General features: G+C 31.4%; 1 protein-coding gene across 2 annotated transcripts; it reads right to left on the bottom strand.

Annotated features, from left to right (window-relative positions):
• Positions 1-1,162: 1,162 nt before the first annotated feature.
• LOC149909113 (synaptic vesicle glycoprotein 2C-like) lies at positions 1,163-9,827 on the bottom strand. Of its 2 annotated transcripts, none has more exons than XM_090120709.1 (10): positions 9,615-9,827; positions 4,788-4,949; positions 3,786-3,948; positions 3,582-3,703; positions 3,255-3,493; positions 2,793-2,941; positions 2,484-2,589; positions 2,048-2,343; positions 1,707-1,834; positions 1,163-1,433 (listed from the first exon to the last, which is right to left on the bottom strand). In XM_090120709.1, exons 1-10 carry the CDS (start codon positions 9,703-9,705, stop codon positions 1,363-1,365), a joined length of 1,527 nt encoding a protein of 508 aa, XP_089976835.1. In that variant the 5' UTR covers positions 9,706-9,827; the 3' UTR covers positions 1,163-1,362. The 2 variants fall into 2 exon arrangements, with proteins under 2 accessions (XP_089976835.1, XP_089976836.1); XM_090120710.1 differs by lacking the exon at positions 9,615-9,827 and adding an exon at positions 6,722-6,811.
• Between the last annotated feature and the right edge of the window lie 8,353 nt (positions 9,828-18,180).

Here is an 18,180-nt window from a genome sequence, read left to right as displayed (position 1 = left end):
ATGTTCTCAGGAAATGCATACAAACAGTCTGAAAATTAGCTTTTACTAAATCAGGCACACTTCTTGAACTCTATATCTTCTCTTGTATCGGCTTTTCGGTAATATTTCAAAAGAAAAATAATTATCTGTTCTAAGTTTAATATTTTACAGCATATTCAAAAGCAAAATGATGTCGATAAAAACATTTCAGGTAGTTCGAGAAGTGTGCCTGATTTAGTAAAAGCTAATTTTCAGACTGTTTGTATGCATTTCCTGAGAACATTTACTATGGTGGTGTTTATTTTTTTTACACCATATGAAAGTAGAGATTTCAATGAATAAAAGGCACCCCAAGTTTTTGAAAAAAGCTGATATTTTGACGGGTGACTTTTCGATTGAAAATTAGGTTCTTTTTTTGGTATTAATTCAAAATAAGGCGAAAAAATAAATATTTTCAATCAAATAAATTACAGTGTATTTGGGACATAATAAAGTAAGTTTCCACCAAATATCGTAGAAAAAAAATAAATTTTGAAGTAGATAGAAATAAAAGACCAAAAACTTGGTTTTTTGAATTTTTCACCTAAATTTTTAGGTTATGTGAAAAAATTGTGAATACAAAAGTTGTAGAACTTTTAATTACCTACAACTTTGCCATTGAACTTTTTTCTATAGGACTTGTAGTTTTGTCGGAAATCGAGAGAAACCATTTTTTTCTCTTTAAAGCTCCCCCCTCCCGCTTCCCGAACTCGGATTGACCGTAATTTATTTTTCCTTACATTTTTATCATATTCCCCTCCTTTTCTAATGGGTTTCATCCGACTGCGATTTTTTTTTGTTTCAAAAATTATCTACTCTAGTCTATCAGGTGGTTTTGTGGTGAGTTCATAATTTAATTTTCACCAGGAAATTACTAAGTAGTTCGATTTGATACCTATTTAGTTTTAGTATAGCATTCAAATGCGAGATTTATATAGAATAGAAATTAAAAAAATTATGATTATTAATTGCAATAAGTTTATTTTGTATGCATGTCCTTTGTTTCGTCAGGTAAATAGCTGCTGTTTCCTGATATTGTGTTGAAGTACGGTTAAATTATATTTATTACTTGCTTTGTGTTTTTGTATAAATGAAAGACACCATAAAATCATTGATGTTTAATAAATAGAAACTTAAAAAAAGAAATTGCTTTACAGCTGGTAGGTACGAGTCTTGTTCGCCGGCGGGATGGAATAAATTCTAACTGCCAGTTGCCACTAAAAGCAGCTCGACGGAACACGATGGTGTTTTGTCCGTAGTCCACTGCTTTCTGGGCTTCTTTACTGGTTTTATTTTTTCTTCAGACATTGAGTGGTGAATACAATATCCTGTTTTATATAAAGTTTACAGTGTACTGCTCATGGGTTCTGCAGGTCTTTTGGCTCTAGGCAGCAGTAAAGAGAGGGCTGCACACACTGAAATAAAACCAGTACAATATTAAATTCTAGGCTTTTTATGTTTTTTTTTTGCTGAAAGTACCTAATAAGTATTAATTATTGTACTACAGATATTTTAAATATTTGTGAATTATTTCCGTTGCGTTTTTGTGTACGAATATAAGAGCAAAGATGAAAAGTGTCATTGTTTCTGCTTTTATAGCTCCTCGCGTGCTCTTTCTTAAGATCTCTTATATTGCGAATAACTCATTGCTTACAATCGATACAATATGTATGCGAATAAAAACTTACGTATTAATAATCCTCCAAAACCATAGAATGTAATCTCACAAGCGGCGTTGATTAGAATACCAGCTACATTGGTACCGATGATGGATCCCGTCCGACCCAGCATCATACTTAAACTAACTGCCATACCCCTGTTGACAAATAAAGTTCCTTATAAAACTATATGTTACTAAGTAATAATTTTGGGATACTTAAAGATTCCTGTTTCTAAGGTTCACGTTCAAGGTTCTACACTAGGTGACGATGACAATGTGACGGTAGCAAAAATTAATAAGGCATAATAGGTATTAGGTATGATAACGGAAAATCAGAAGAAAACAAAGCGTTTCTAGTGTACTACGTACCTCAATTGAGTTGGGAAAATTTCAACAGCATATGCATTTACGGGACCAATTGCCAGACCCGTTATAGGCAAGGAAGATAACAAAATTGCGAATAAAGCTTGCTGTGTGACAAAATTAATCATTATACAGCAGACACCTATAACAAGATATACTGCAATTAGCAGCACTTTCTTGCCTATAATTTTGACTAAGCTGCTAACTCCTACAGCAATAATAGCACAGGATAAATTTGCAATTGCGTTGATCATAAATGTCATTTTATCTATTTGATCGTCGCATTCTGCATTTGCTTGCGTCTGAAAAAAAAAATACGATTGTATAAGCGAAAGAGAAATATAACACTGTAGTTTCTTTAATATCTTGTCCAGGCGCATACAATAATTGTAATAAAATAAAATTTGTATTGATATAACTTAACCGAGTTTAACCTACCTACCTCATTTAATCTTTGTGCAATAACTTGACAGGCAGTTTGCTCATGGCCTCCTCCTGTTAGCACTCTATTCAGCACATCTGGTAGCCACATATAGAGCCCGTTTAAGCTAAAAATATCAAATTGTTATTAGTTTAGAAAGTACATCATAATAATTAGATAATAATAGTATCTTTATTGGAATTAAGTATTTTGTGTATGGTCAAGCGATATTCTCTAGCCTATATAATGTATAATTTAAAATGTTATAGTTATCATCAAAGTTATTTAGTATTTGGGCTATCGTATACATTTTTTGATAGGGTTACTCACGTAGAGAAAATACCGAAAAGTAAGATTCCATTTAATGCCATCCATTTCAAATATGGTGGTTTTAGGAGTGGTACGCTTTGATTAACGAGAGACTTAAAGAACGACGGTTTTTTTGTTTCTTCACTTTCCGGCATCAATAAACGTTTTACCTAAAAAAGACAAACTGCAATAAAAATAAGTGTTTAATGTGGGGAATTAACCTGAATAACAGTGACTTTCACCCTGGCTCTAGTAAATACCTTTATTACCATCATTATTTACGTGAAACTGATAAACTTATATACCTAGTTATACTCTACTTTAGATATAAATAAAGCATAAATCTTTATAACAGTTATACAACATAATTACCAAGAATTACAAGCTACAACAAATAGATATAATAAAACACAAACAGTTATGTCACATGTCTTAACCAGGCTTAATTGCATTACTTATATTGATAATTAATTAAATACTTACAGGATAATCGTCTGGCGGTTTTCTCTTATTTGAAGAGTATATTGTTCTCAACACCTGAAGTGATTCGTCGTGTTTTCCTTGGGACATAAGGTATTTTGGGCTCTCTGGACCGAACGCCAGTAAACAAGCACTGATTATGAATGGTAGAGCATATATTATTGTGAGAAGTCGCCAAGGTCTAAAGTAGTACGATCCAAAGTCGATTCTGAACTCTAATGGTAGAATTGCCCATGCAAATACTGAAAATAAACTTTAAATTACTATATACCTAGTGTAATTATATATTTGCTTGTAGAGCATTGAAAAATAAATTTCAGCTTAACTTACAGGGCACTAAGGCAGATCCACAAATTTGCATAGCATTTGTAACAGAGAGTGTTATATCTCTGTATCTGCCTGGAATAATTTCACCGATGTATGAATATGGTACAGCGGCAGGACATGCGATGCTGAAAAAAACAGCAAAAGATTAATTAATCATTCATTAAAAATAAATCCTACTGAATTGCAGATAATTTCTCAAAAACGTACCAAAGAGACATGAGACTTTTAAGAACTACGAATGATATTAGATCAGGCATAAATGCCGAAAGCACGCCTAGCGCTCCAGCCATGAGAGAGCTTATAATTATCATCTTCTTCCTTCCTTTCGTATCGACCAAGTATCCCCATGGGAATGAAGTTAAAACTATACCTGTAAAATAATATGTTTTTTATTATTTAGAATATAAATAAATTAGACTTCCTCGTTCAAATCTATCAAAGAAAGAAATTTGATTACACGGTCAAGTCAAGCAAGTGAGAGTGGTCAAGATAACCTTTTTCTGGTATAGGTATGCGGGCCACAAGCGGGTGATATTCATAAATTGTTTATCTTATTTACCAAAACGGTCTTAGTAAGAATCAGAACATACGTGAATTATTAAAGAGACCTATAGAAACTAAAATTCATAGTTCTGCTAATAGTCTAATAGACCCTCATACATTTTAAACTAAGTATTCTGTGTGAAGTGCATTGTGTATATCAGTAAGATGCTAATTGCGATTTTATTAAAAAAACATAATTCAGATGCTATAATACTATAATTGAAGTCAGGTACATTTGATTCTTTGATTGTCGTTTTTTTTTCATACACCGTTATACAATGTATAGTATAGTGGAATAGAACTTCCGCGACAATACGTTTCTACACTATCAGTGTTTGAACGAAACGAACGAACGAAATTTAAAATAGTAGGTAATTACTTAATTATCATTTTTAAAACATAATGAGCAATTACCTATATTAGAACTTGTTTAATTAAGTATAGAGTTTTTCTTTCAATTAATTATATGATTTTGTCCTCGATTGTTATCAGAGATAATATTATACTTTACAACTTTTACGCAGAGACTGCTGAACCGATTTTCATGAAATTTGGCACACACATAGAAGGTAAAGATATCAACACACAAAAATCCTACAGGAACGGGAACTATGCGGGTTTACCTTTAACTACGAGGGCGAAGCTGCGGTAAAAAAGTTAGTTTACCTATATATGGCACAGATCCAATAACACCTCGTTGTGTATCAGTCATTTGCAGGTCGCATTTCGCAGCTGGCAATACATATGAATATCCCACTGGCTCTATTATAGCCGCTATGAGGAACAACGCCAGGTTAAGAGCGTAGCGTATGTTGTACCATCCCATTCCTGTAATATAAAAAAGAAAAATGAAAAGATGTCGAAGACAATAATATGAAAGATGTAAATAATAGGTAGGTAGTAAAATTGTATTATCTGCCAAAAGATTTACAATATGATGTAGAGCACATACTCGGGCGCAGCCGGAGGGAGTAGCTAGTTTGTTATAAAAAATGATATTATCTACATAAAAATATGTTAATTACTATGAATAGTAAGTAAACAAACATCCTTTTTAATTTTTTTTATTTAAATAGTTTTACTTTCATCAATTAGAACACGACGATACCACCAAAATACGTCAATTTAATCTATTTTCACTACTTTTTTTACACTAATTGCTACTTGAAAATAATTAATTGTATGTTGAAGCCGATCCTTTGTAAAATTGTAATTAATAAAGTAGTATGTACTATTTAAAATATGTGGACTATGTTGTTAGGTACTTACATTTTTAAAAATTACTCACTTCAAGATTTATCAACTTTGCGACTTGCGTTGCGCTACGAGCTACGGAACCACTGACAGCATAATATTTTTTATTAATGAATTATAATTTTACTTTTTAACGATATTGATTAGTAGGATTTAACGAATCAATAATTTCATGGATATTTACTTGTGTACTATTTTTAAATACTTAGCTATTATAATAGACTTCAATCTTCATTGAATAAAGGTTTAATCACAGGGTTTTATCTAAGTTTATGAATATCACGAATATTAATTAATTTGAATTACTGCCTGCCAGATATTCATATGATGTAAAAAAAAATCGTTTTTCGCAATTATATTCTTAACTATATCAGCTGTGTTATAAAACATTGTATTTTACCAAAATTCAAAATTCTAATGCATTGTTATCTTTTGATTGCGTTGGCTTATAAATTTGATATCTCCACGCATTCCTGAGAAAAAGGGTCTTGACAGACAGACAGACAGTCAACAAATCGATCCTCTAAGGGTTCCGGTTTTTCCTTTCGAGGTTCATAACCCTAAAAATAGAGAGCAACAAAAAGTTTACAATAAACCTAGAAAAGATGATGACAGATTTCAAAATTCGGAAGTAGTTCGTACACATTGCAAAGAAATCATAACAAGGTCAATGTAATCAAAGCGATAACTCTCAAACTTGCTTTCAAATTACGATTTTGTAATTCGTATATTTGATAACATATACGATGTATGATGTTGTACGGCGTTTATTATGACGGTCTTGACTCTTGATAAACAGTTTTCTCATTACCACATAAATTTTCGCCTTCAATTCGTATAGGTACATACAGAACTACCTAATTACTAATACTTTAAGTCTTGGAGGGCCTTGGGACACAGTTATTTGAAACTTATCTTGATCTCTCTTTACTCAACAATTTTTAAGTTATAGACAAAAGAGCAATTATCTGGCTGTAGCTTTTAGTACTTTTGATTAGATACTTAGGTACATTTGTTTATTAATTGCACGTTACAGTTTAAGTTTAAAATGTGTGTTTACTTTTAATTCTTTATTAATTCGCAGCCTTGATTATTCAAAGCTGCGAATTAATAAAGAATTCCTTATGGAATAGGAATGGAATTTTAATTATTCTATTGTTGATGATTAAATCATGGCTAATACACACATACGTAAACATGCCTACCTGTAAAGTGCAATTCTATATTTGAGTGCAATTCTAGAAATTACTCTACTATCTCTAATAATTTCCTCACTAAATTGAACAATAAGGTGAATCAACAGCACTACAACAGACTGAGTAGGTAAAAATCTAAACAGTAGGTACCTGCGATATCCAAGGCATAATCAACACGATTCATTATATTTTTTGTATAAATTTACAAACGTGCATATTCACTCTATCCACTATTATGATTTGACTGATCGAAAATATAGTGCCACCAATAACTTGTTAGACTGGTGGACTTTATTATGGTCACAAGTCTCATACATTGCTTGACCAAGGTCCTTTATTACTATGAATATAAGAATTAGTTTCGAATTTATATTTCGACAGTCAGAAGTAATTCGTAACGATTCAGAAATAAGAACGAATATTCGTTTATTTTGTTACGGTCTCAATAATTGATTATGTAGTAGTTGTGATAATAGATAAAGTTATCTAATATTTGTGATAATACAAGGAGAACTGAATCCTATTTATAAGCTGGCCTTAAAAACAATTAGCGCCTAAAAACAACCAGCAATTTTTATTTTTATCTATCGAAAACATTTTTTCATTTAGGTACTTAATCATTTTCTAGGCAAGTAACTTATATATAATGATTAACTGGCTTAAAAATAAATAGATTTCATTCAACCAAAAAATTGAATCGTTTGGTTCAGTTCCACATGTTACAAATAGACAGTTCGGGAACTTTTTTTTTCACGTATGTTACCGGCAAACCCCATTTTCAGGCCAAGCTAGTTTTGCCTAGGCTAAACTAGTTCGTCCTACTTATTTACGATCGGATGAACTGGTATAGCCTAGGCCAAACTAGTTCATGCAAAGGAGGACGCAGAGAGGGCTAGGGAAAATGACCCAGCGGCCGACTCTCTGCGCCGACGTAAATCAGGTAGACGCAGACGTCTCTACGTCGAACGTCAGCCGAACAAACGCAGGGGGAGGTTTACGTAGAGACGAGCATACTACAGTGATGCTCGCTGCAAATAAACCGGCCTCCCCTGTGACAGATGGCGGATAGCCCGGTAATATGGCGGCGTTATCATTTTCCGATACCGTCACCTATTGCCAATTTATGGGCTTGGTCGGGTCGCCAAGTTGCGGCACTCACCACGTAGGCGGTGGGGGTATAAGGCCTAGCTGTTAACCCCTGCCGCCGAAGTTGAACGGTGGCCACCGTTGGGTTTTAGTGGGTATGGCTTCCTGCGAGTCCCACATACCCCCCTCATACAGCAAAACTGTAGAGGGGGATGCGTAAAAGCATTTCCCAACGTTAAAAAAAGGCCAAACTAGTTCATCCTAAGACCAATAGGATAAATCAGTTTAGGCTAGGTCATACGAGTTTATCCTAAAATATGTACGAACACACCCAGGATAAACTAGTTTTGCAATAGTTTATTTTTATGTAACATAGGTACTCATTTGGTCTCAATTTTGACCAAATTTGTAATTCAATCTTTATAAATTTATCAATGAAATAAAGCGTGTTTTTAGTTATTATGTGAGGAATAATATCAGATAACGCGAAAATAGATTCTGCATAAAAACATTATGTACAGTGGTACTCCAAAAATAGTACATAGGGACATAGTATGAAAAAGAATGTGTGCGTGTACTAGTGTACACACGTAAGAAGTGAAACTTCTGTATGACCTTATTTTTCAAAAAATAATGAACTACATATTATATGCAACTTTACAGAAATACGTCGAATCACGCGTGGTAGGGATAAGAAAAAGATGGCGCATACCTAACGGAAAAATGTCACGCGTAACGAAAAAATGTTACACTAAATTTTTTTCCAACCCCGATAAAAAATAAACATTTTTGAAATGAGGAAATGAAGAGAAATATGTTTTTTCGATTTACGAGTTATCTTAATTTTTTTTACAGGGATTACGCCAGTATAGTAGAGCCTAGAGCCCAACTAGAACAAAATTACCTAGTAATGACGACATATAATATAATAATATATTCTATATTATTTCGTTTTGTCAGAACTGCACCTTTGCAAGTAATTTTAAGATTTGATTTTACAGATTAACCATTTATAACATAATAAACAATTTCCTCTCTTCGAAGATAAAATTGATAGACGTCAAAATATGTTGCCTTAAATTGGATAATACCTCTGTAATACTGGTAATACTGAGTAAATAATAGTGCGACTGATTATACTTAGTATTATCTACCCTTATATCCACCTATTATAGTAAGGTATGCCAAATTGATCAATGCAAACAAAATATCAGTTTCTGGATACCAATGAAACAATTCTACTTTCGCCATTATGTCAAACACATGATAATTAAAATAATTTATTTACAGCGTTAGTTCAAAATTTTACAACAATATTCGCGACCGACACATTCTTTAGATACGTCAGAACTATTAAGAACCAGGTTTCCGCCCGCGGCTTCGCCCGCGCAGTCAAAAAAATACCCGCATAGTTCCCGTTCCCGTGGGATTTCCGGGATTGCGTCCTTTTCCCGGGATAAAAAGTAGCCTATGTCCTTTCTCGGGTATCAAAATATCTCCGTACCAAATTTCATGAAAATTGGTTCAGTAGTTTAAGCGTGATTAAGTAACAGACAGACAGACGGAGTTACTTTCGCATTAATTATAATATTAGTATGGATTAATAAACAATTCATTGCGCTTTGATGTATTCCAATGTACTAGTTAATAATTTAATATAATTTATATAACATATGCGTAGGTTTATTTAACTTACGCATATATTATACTATCGATAATAATTAGGTATTTACATTTTAATTAGTTGTTATCAAACTCAAAATGTCAAAATTAAAAAGAATGCTAAACTAATATTTACAGTAATGAACATTATTATATTAACTGATGCAACATTAGAAACTAGAACATTATTTCCCAAATTAATCTGAGCTTATGATTTCCTTGAATTCACTGGACTAGTTTCTTTGGATTTTAAGAAAAATCAAAATATTATACCCAACAAGGTAAAAACCATTACCTGCTACATTTAGAGCAAAATCGATGTCAACTGCATTTTTAATTTCTTTACTACTAACTTCACTAGATATAGTCAATTTGTCTTTCACCATTTTGTAAGTTATGCACACTCTTATTATACAAAACACATTATAATTAAAATAATATCATTTAGGCGTCACGGAATTTTAAAACAACATTCGCGACCGTCACATCCTATAGACAGATGATAATAAAATTATATCAGTTCGCACGGTTTCTTACTTAGGTACTACTTTAGGTATTAATAATTAGGATTATGGTTCCATTTATTTATGTATTTTGTTCTCTTATCATTTATGAGGCTATAGATTATCTGTGTTATCTTTGCGGGCAAATTTTCATTGCCGAAGTTGTTTACGGTAAAGTGAACGGCGATATCTTAGGCATCGGTAAGTTTATCGATAAAACTTTTTCAGCAACAAATCAATGCAGTTCTGAGTGTTCTTTAACATACCTATCCAGATTATTAATATTAAATGTGGGAGATTCAAATGAGAATTCATTCAAGTCAATAGTATATTTGTTTTGGTTCATAAGTTCATTGAGATTAATTAAAAATAAACTATCAACATTTTGTATATGATTCAATAACAAATTGATATGTATTGAAACTTATAATACCTACCCACTTAGATTACAAAATAAAATACAGATGGAGCATGTCAATCATTCATCGCCCTTGTCAAAGAAAATACGAAATCAAAAACGAATACAGTGCCACAAACTTATCTGACCCGGTGGCAAAAACTGGAACTACGTGCCGCCATTTTGAAATGTCACATTTTCACAGACTTTTCATACGAAATATTTTGTTTATATAAAAAGAAAGCGACATCAGTGACACCGTCACCGGGTCAGATAAGTTTGTGGCACTATACGTTCCTCCGCTAGTGCTATAGCGATTCTAGTGTCATGCAATACGTCAAAAGGGGTTTGATATTTTAGTAAAAAAATGCTGTCTTGTGATATCAAAACGCTGTAAAACTTGTTCCCGAAAACAAACAAAAAGATAAAACATCGTTTTACAGATTTTCTGTAGATTATTTGGCTTATTTAATTTTGTATACAAATAATAATTTTACAAATACGAAGGAATTCAAAACTTCAACGTATGCTGCCAGTATTTTGAAAATGAATTTGCCATTTTTAGGGGTAAAATGGTTAAAAGATATTCGGGGTAGTGCTGTTGGATTTTTCGATCGTGAATGTGATTATTTGTATAGTGCAATAAAAGTTCATGGTCATTATTAGATTATTTTAAAAAGTATTATACATTTTTTTGTTACTTTTATAAAAAGCGTCGTTTTCGCTTGCGATTTAATTCATGTGAACACATGATGGATATGATGAAAATAAAATCCCGCATTCTCGACTAAAAACTACCGCTATTCGCATTCATATGTTTTGAAAAATAAAAACTTTTTTTAATGTAAGTAATTTATTTAATAAATTTAATGTAATTTATTTAATAAAAATTGAATAAAATTATTTTGTCCATGTATAACTTTAGTAGATAGGTGATAAAATAATTTTTACAATATTATAAAATAATATCAAAAACCCGAATTTATATTAAAATTAAAATTAAAACATGACTGCTAATAATTTATGTAGCCTACGTCACTACCACCACAGCTACCATCATAATTCAGATGATTGCAATGACACCTCATAAGTCACAACTCAAAATCGATCCAACAGTTTATACTGCAGGGCGTGTCAAAGAAATATTATACATACATACCTACACTCGAAAAACATAACCCTCTTTCTTCCGTAGTCGGGGAAAATTTTGGGAAAATTTTCAATATCTGGTAACATAACACCCACACAGAAGCACCGTGTACGTACAGTGCAACGGCGAAATGACAGCACACATAGCTTTATGGAAATGACGATAAATTATTCGGTTTAGTTCGGCAACGCTCCATCTGTCTTTTATTTTGTAATCTAAGCCTACCCACCTAAAGACCATTTTTAGACTAGAGTAGATAATTTTTGAAACAAAAAAAAATCGCAGTCGGATGAAACCCATTAGAAAAGGAGGGGAATATGATAAAAATGTAAGGAAAAATAAATTACGGTCAATCCGAGTTCGGGAAGCGGGAGGGGGGAGCTTTTAAGAGAAAAAAATGGTTTCTCTCGATTTCCGACAAAACTACAAGTCCTATAGAAAAAAGTTCAATGGCAAAGTTGTAGGTAATTAAAAGTTCTACAACTTTTGTATTCACAATTTTTTCACATAAACTCAAAATTTAGGTGAAAAATTAAAAAAACCAAGTTTTTGGTCTTTTATTTTTATCTACTTCAAAATTTTTTTTTTTTTCTACGAAATTTGGTGGAAACTTACTTTATTATGTCCCAAATACACTGTAATTTATTTGATTGAAAATATTTATTTTTTCGTCTTATTTTGAATTAATACCAAAAAAACAACCTAATTTTCAATCGAAAAGTCACCCGTCAAAATATCAGCTTTTTTCAAAAACTTGGGGTGTCTTATATTCATTGAAATCTCTACTTTCATATGGTGTAAAAAAAATAAACACCACCATAGTAAATATTCTCAGGAAATGCATACAAACAGTGTGAAAATTAGCTTTTACTAAATCAGACACACTTCTCGAAATACCTGAAATGTTTTTATCGACATCATTTTGCTTTTGAATATGCTGTAAAATATTAAACTTAGAACAGATAATTATTTTTCTTTTGAAATATTACCGAAAAGCCGATACAAGAGAAGATATAGAGTTCAAGAAGTGTGCCTGATTTAGTAAAAGCTCATTATCACACTGTTTGTATGCATTTCCTGAGAACATTTACTATGGTGGTGTTTATTTTTTTTACACCATATGAAAGTAGAGATTTCAATGAATAAAAGGCACCCCAAGTTTTTGAAAAAAGCTGATATTTTGACGGGTGACTTTTCGATTGAAAATTAGGATGTTTTTTTGGTATTGATTCAAAATAAGGCGAAAAAATAAATATTTTCAATCAAATAAATTACAGTGTATTTGGGACATAATAAAGTAAGTTTCCACCAAATTTCGTAGAAAAAAAATAAATTTTGAAGTAGATAAAAATAAAAGACCAAAAACTTGGTTTTTTTAATTTTTCACCTAAATTTTGAGGTTATGTGAAAAAATTGTGAATACAAAAGTTGTAGAACTTTTAATTACCTACAACGTTGCCATTGAACTTTTTTCTATAGGACTTGTAGTTTTGTCGGAAATCGAGAGAAACCATTTTTTTCTCTTAAAAGCTCCCCCCTCCCGCTTCCCGAACTCGGATTGACCGTAATTTATTTTTCCTTACATTTTTATCATATTCCCCTCCTTTTCTAATGGGTTTCATCCGACTGCGATTTTTTTTATCTTTTCATTATTTTTAAAGGCTTCTACCCCAGTCTATTTATAAAATACGTTAGAACCTAAATAATGTGGACTCTTTGATTAATGAAATATTCAAAATGTGGACCGTTGTAGAAACGTAGAGCAAATTTTTGTTTTTGCAGTTGATTTATCAATCAAAATGTTGCGGTTCAAGGAGTGCGCCCTATTTCGGTAATCACACATTTAATAATTAAGCAGATTGTAGTGACTGTTACTGTAATGATGATAAAGCAATCCTCAGTACATCGCGATATTATAAAAAAATATTATTGAATATAAGTTTCATCGACCTGCATCTGTAGGCAATTAGGGCTCACAGCTACAACTTAATTTTTTGCTAATGTAGCAAACATATTGCTCATTTTTTTTCAGCGGCAGTCTGACACAATCCGGAGTCTTTTTCCTGAGAGGCTTGGAGCTACTAGAATCTCTTCTTTAAAAATGAGGTATCATAGCTGTTACAAACTCTTCATAATGCATGCTTATTATATTTATTGCCAAGTAATTCAGTGAAGTTTTTATTTTTTTAACTTTTATTATTATGTTCAGAAACAAATTTTTATATGATAAATGGCATTTCTGTGGGTAAAAGTAGTCGTGTAGAATTGTTTAGATCATACTAATTTCATGAATTTTTATGATTGTTTTATTATTGAATTACAGAACTTGGCACAACGTAATTAACAAGAGATAAGATATTTGTACAGAGATTTAGATGGCATATCCGCAGTCATACATTATATGGTGCAAAATCCATTTTATAACCAACAGCGCATAGATCTAAAAGTAAACAAAGATTAATGATACAACTTCATCGTTATATGTACTTTTTTCTAGTTTTGATGAAATGTGGGTTTATTAGAGCGTCGAGGGATTCAGTTTGAGCGACTTGCACCCTAGAAGCTTGACTCTATATACCATGTTTTGTAAATATTAGTCTGAAATAAATACTATAAAGCACTATAAAACAAAACCGTGAAGTGTATTTTTCAAGGGCAATTAGTGAAATACATTATTTTTGACAATTTGAATAAGAAGTTTATTGTTTAGGTTAGTCTTTGGGAAAGTTAGATAAAGTACCAGTATTTTTTGATACTTTATAAAGAAAAAAGGTGAATTGGGATAAATCCCTCGTCGTTCCCAATCGTTATTTACGATAGCATCCACATCTTCTATTTGATGTTATATGTTTGGCTTTATTTTTGCTGGCTTTAAGCATTTGTTTTATATTTTTTTGGTTTTGTACTAAAGCTTCGACGTCTTCTTTTAATTCTCGTATCATTGTCTCAACTGGCACAAGATTTTGTTCGTAAATCGATGTAATAGTTTCTTGTAGCATGATATTCATCTTTGACAGTGTGTGGGCATTTGTTTCTTTATTTTCATTTGGAGATGATAAACCTGAAATGATAACGAGGTCTATTATTTAGGTATTTTATACATTTTTATTAGATAATATTTCTTAACTAACCATTGGAAATGCCCTTAGTATATTTTTTGGCTTTAAGTCTATTATTGTTTATTTCCAAGACTATATTTGTATTAGAATTCACTGGGATTTTGATTTTATTCTCGTTCGCTTTTATTGTATATTTAAAGAGTATTGGAGTCTTGCTCGAACTTTCAGGCAAACATTCAGAGTCGAAAGTTTTTAGTACTGTCTCATTGCCATCTTCTGATAGATGTAATGCAAAATCTAAATGAATTAAATTATTTTCAAATTTAATATTATTTGATAATTTTGTGGGCATCGTTTTTGTATTGGCGTGCTTGCTTGAAGTAGCAGATTTGCGTTGAGCTTGATGGTAAGGCAATTGTTCATTTTTCCCTTCTCTCTTTTTAATGTCAGGAACGTTTTCTTTGGATAATCTTTTTTGCTTAATTATATCTTTGTCAGTACTACGAGAAATTACATTCGTTTCGGTATACTCTTCATCATCTCCTTGGTGTACTGTATCTTTGTTTGGCTTTTGAATAGAATTTGTGGTTAAGTTAGACGCATTGATCTGAATATATTCTGCTGCTTTAAGAGTTTGGTCAGTTGCTGAATATATTTTAACTGTTTCAAGATATTCTTTATGACTATCGTTATTTAAACTTGATGGGATATTTTGTCGATCTATATCATCGATTGTTGATACTGTTGTAATGTTAAGAATATCTTTTGGATCATTAAAGAGATTGTTATAACCTATTTCTTGATAATTATTGTCAATATATTCATTTCTTACTTTTGTATCATCGTTGAATATTTTTTTCTCATAGAAGTCAGTACTTTCCACACTCTCGTCACCTTTTGTTATTGTGTTTATATCGTCTCGAAAATTGTTGTTGTATGTGGATGTTTTAGCAAATATAAGTTTTGAATCTTGATTATAGATTGATCCATTATCAGACTTGGACATTAAGGACTGTGACAATTCAACATTTGAGCTCGAGGATATTTTTTGTTGCACCTCTTTTTGTAACTGTTTGGTACTAGATGATATGGACGTCTTACCTGATAACCTACTAAATACGTCTGATTTACTTTCATTGTGAAGGTTATTTTGATTTGGTATTTTCTGTATGTTAATTTCATCGTTGGTAAATTCTTTATTTTCAATATGTGATGATACCATTTTAATTAATTCTTGCTGAGAATCAAATAAAATTTGGGGGCTTTGATTTGTACGCAAAATTGTAGAATATTCCTGGTCTAGACGTTGTTCAGCGTTTGTGTCAATTGTTGCATGCGAGTCATTTGCAGCTTTTGCTAGAGTAAGATCCTCACTATTTAATGTGAACGATATATCATCGTGTGCGTTTAGTTTTTCAATTTTAAATAATTCTTGATCAAATGTCTCAGGTGCTTTATTTGGTTTTATCGAAGAAGTTCTTTTCAATTTTAAATCGTCTGGTGGAATAAAATAGTCGATTTGGCTGTTATTCTTAGTGATTTCCATTCTTTCTTCGGGTTCTTGCTTTAATTGATTTAATTTTAGAATTTCCATATTTTTATCATCAATTAATGATTCCGAATTCTTGTTTTTACTTATAGTACTATTAATTTCGCTTTTGCTTTCAATACTATTATTTGTGTTTGTAGACTTCTGGAAAAGTTACTTATTACTTATTTATTATTTTAAATGTTTTTTAATATTTTATAATAATTACAATAATTATAAAAATATATAACATTACCTTAATAGGTGCTATAACAATAATATCTTTGTTTTTAACTAAATCCTTGTTAGTTTCCTTACAAAATATTTCGTCATCTTGTTTTATTTCTTTGTCTTGACTTTTCTTTATGGAGGGGGCTATTGAAGTGGGAAATTCTTCAAAATTTTCCTCAGAAGGCAAACTTACAATTTGTAAATATCTCAAGTTATCCTTGTCACATTTTACCATATTGTCAGATCTTTTTTTCTCTAGGAGAGGGGAGGCAAATATGACGGGTGCTTCATTTATTTCATTGCAAGAAATTTTTTCCTTATTTTTGTTCATTTTTTGTTCTGCTATATTATTTTGCGAGTTTTTAAGGTTGCTTTCGATAGTAGACAAAGTTATTGTGTCTGGAAGTACGGGAGCCGCAGGGCCTCCTACAGTTGGCATAATGCTATCTTTAGACAAAGATTTCAATGTTTGATTTTGATTTTGAACTACAACATTTTCGTTTTCTACTATGTCTATAGTCTTACTCGATATACTTGTTTCTTTACTTTTAGGAGGTATATAGAACGCTTGTAAATATTCATTTGTGTTTGGGGGTAAAGCTTGTTTTTTGGCTTTATATGGTATTTCCACACTGTCTTTTTGTGAACCAGGTTGATTGCATAATACATTAGGAGGATAAGTTATCAAAGAGCCTGCTTTAATATCTTTATCCAAATAAGAATCTTGTCGTTTGCTAGCTGATCGTAAATAAATTTTCTCAGATTTGGTATTGTTAAGAATTTCATTTTGAACTACGTCACTTGGTTTTTGGGTGGAATATTTTTGCTCTTTCACAGGTTGATTCATTTTTACAGGCTCATATGAATACTTATCTTCATCAAAAGGAGGGTCTAAACATCCACCTTAAAGAAGAAATTATTAAAGATTAATTAAAAAATGATTAAAGTTTGATTAAGATCAATTAAATGTTTTGATAATCATTATTATTTATTGATAGTTGTATATTGTTCAAGATCTTTCCGAAATTACTCGTGATATAAAAATATCTTGATGAGGATTAAGAAAACGATTGAATATTTAGATATCATGAACGCAAAAAAGAATAAACTTAGGTAGTTACCTGGTTTACATTTTCCCAAAAACATTTTTGGACGTCTGACGGGATCATCAAAAGGTTCATCTTCAATGATGTAGTTTTTCATGAGGCCAAATTTCTCTTTTTCATCTTTATCTTCCGTTTTACTTGCATTATATTCCTTATTTTTGTTTGATTCAGGCATGTAGGTGTAATCATCATCCTTATTTTGATTTCTTAAGCAAGCACCTAATCGAATCGAATAAATAGAATAACTGGTAGGTATATTTTTTTAGTAAATTTAAGTATTTTATAATAAATAAGACATTTACCTGGCTTAAATAGATGTAGAATTTTGTTTTGTGATTTTTTCGAGGACTTTTTGTTTATATCAGAATCCATAAGTAAATTGAATGACGTTATCGTTTGATCACTATTAACGAGACGAAGTTTATTCGCATTGTTTGAATTTTCTATCTTAGACATAGAAAATATGTCTCTATTATTTTTATCATCTTTATGTCGTAGCTTTATCTTAACATTTATAGGAGTTCCTGTTGCATTTTTTGATACATTGTTTGCAATATGCACTTTACAGGGTCCTGTGAGAACTTGAAACGATAAATTCTCCACCAGTTTATTGATAGCAGTTTGAGCGTCCATGATCTAAAATAAATATCTACACATTACAGATAAAACAGAATTTTATTCATGACAAAATGAATTAAAAATGCAAAGTATGTACACACCTACTTAACGTTTTTATAATAACAAGATAATAAAATAAATTTTAATCAAAGAAAATGAATTAGTACGATCGAGTAAAAAATGCTACATATTGAGATCCTTGTCATATTGATAACTTACTAATTATACTGAAAAAAATAAAACAAAATCCTTGAACTAAAACTTATAAT

Source organism: Colias eurytheme, chromosome 4, assembly GCF_061535395.1.
Source record: "Colias eurytheme isolate Ceu_HAF_F1 chromosome 4, ilColEury1 Martin Lab GWU primary, whole genome shotgun sequence".
Classification (NCBI taxonomy): Eukaryota; Metazoa; Arthropoda; class Insecta; order Lepidoptera; family Pieridae; genus Colias; species Colias eurytheme.
This window is presented reverse-complemented; position numbering and strand designations above follow the sequence as displayed.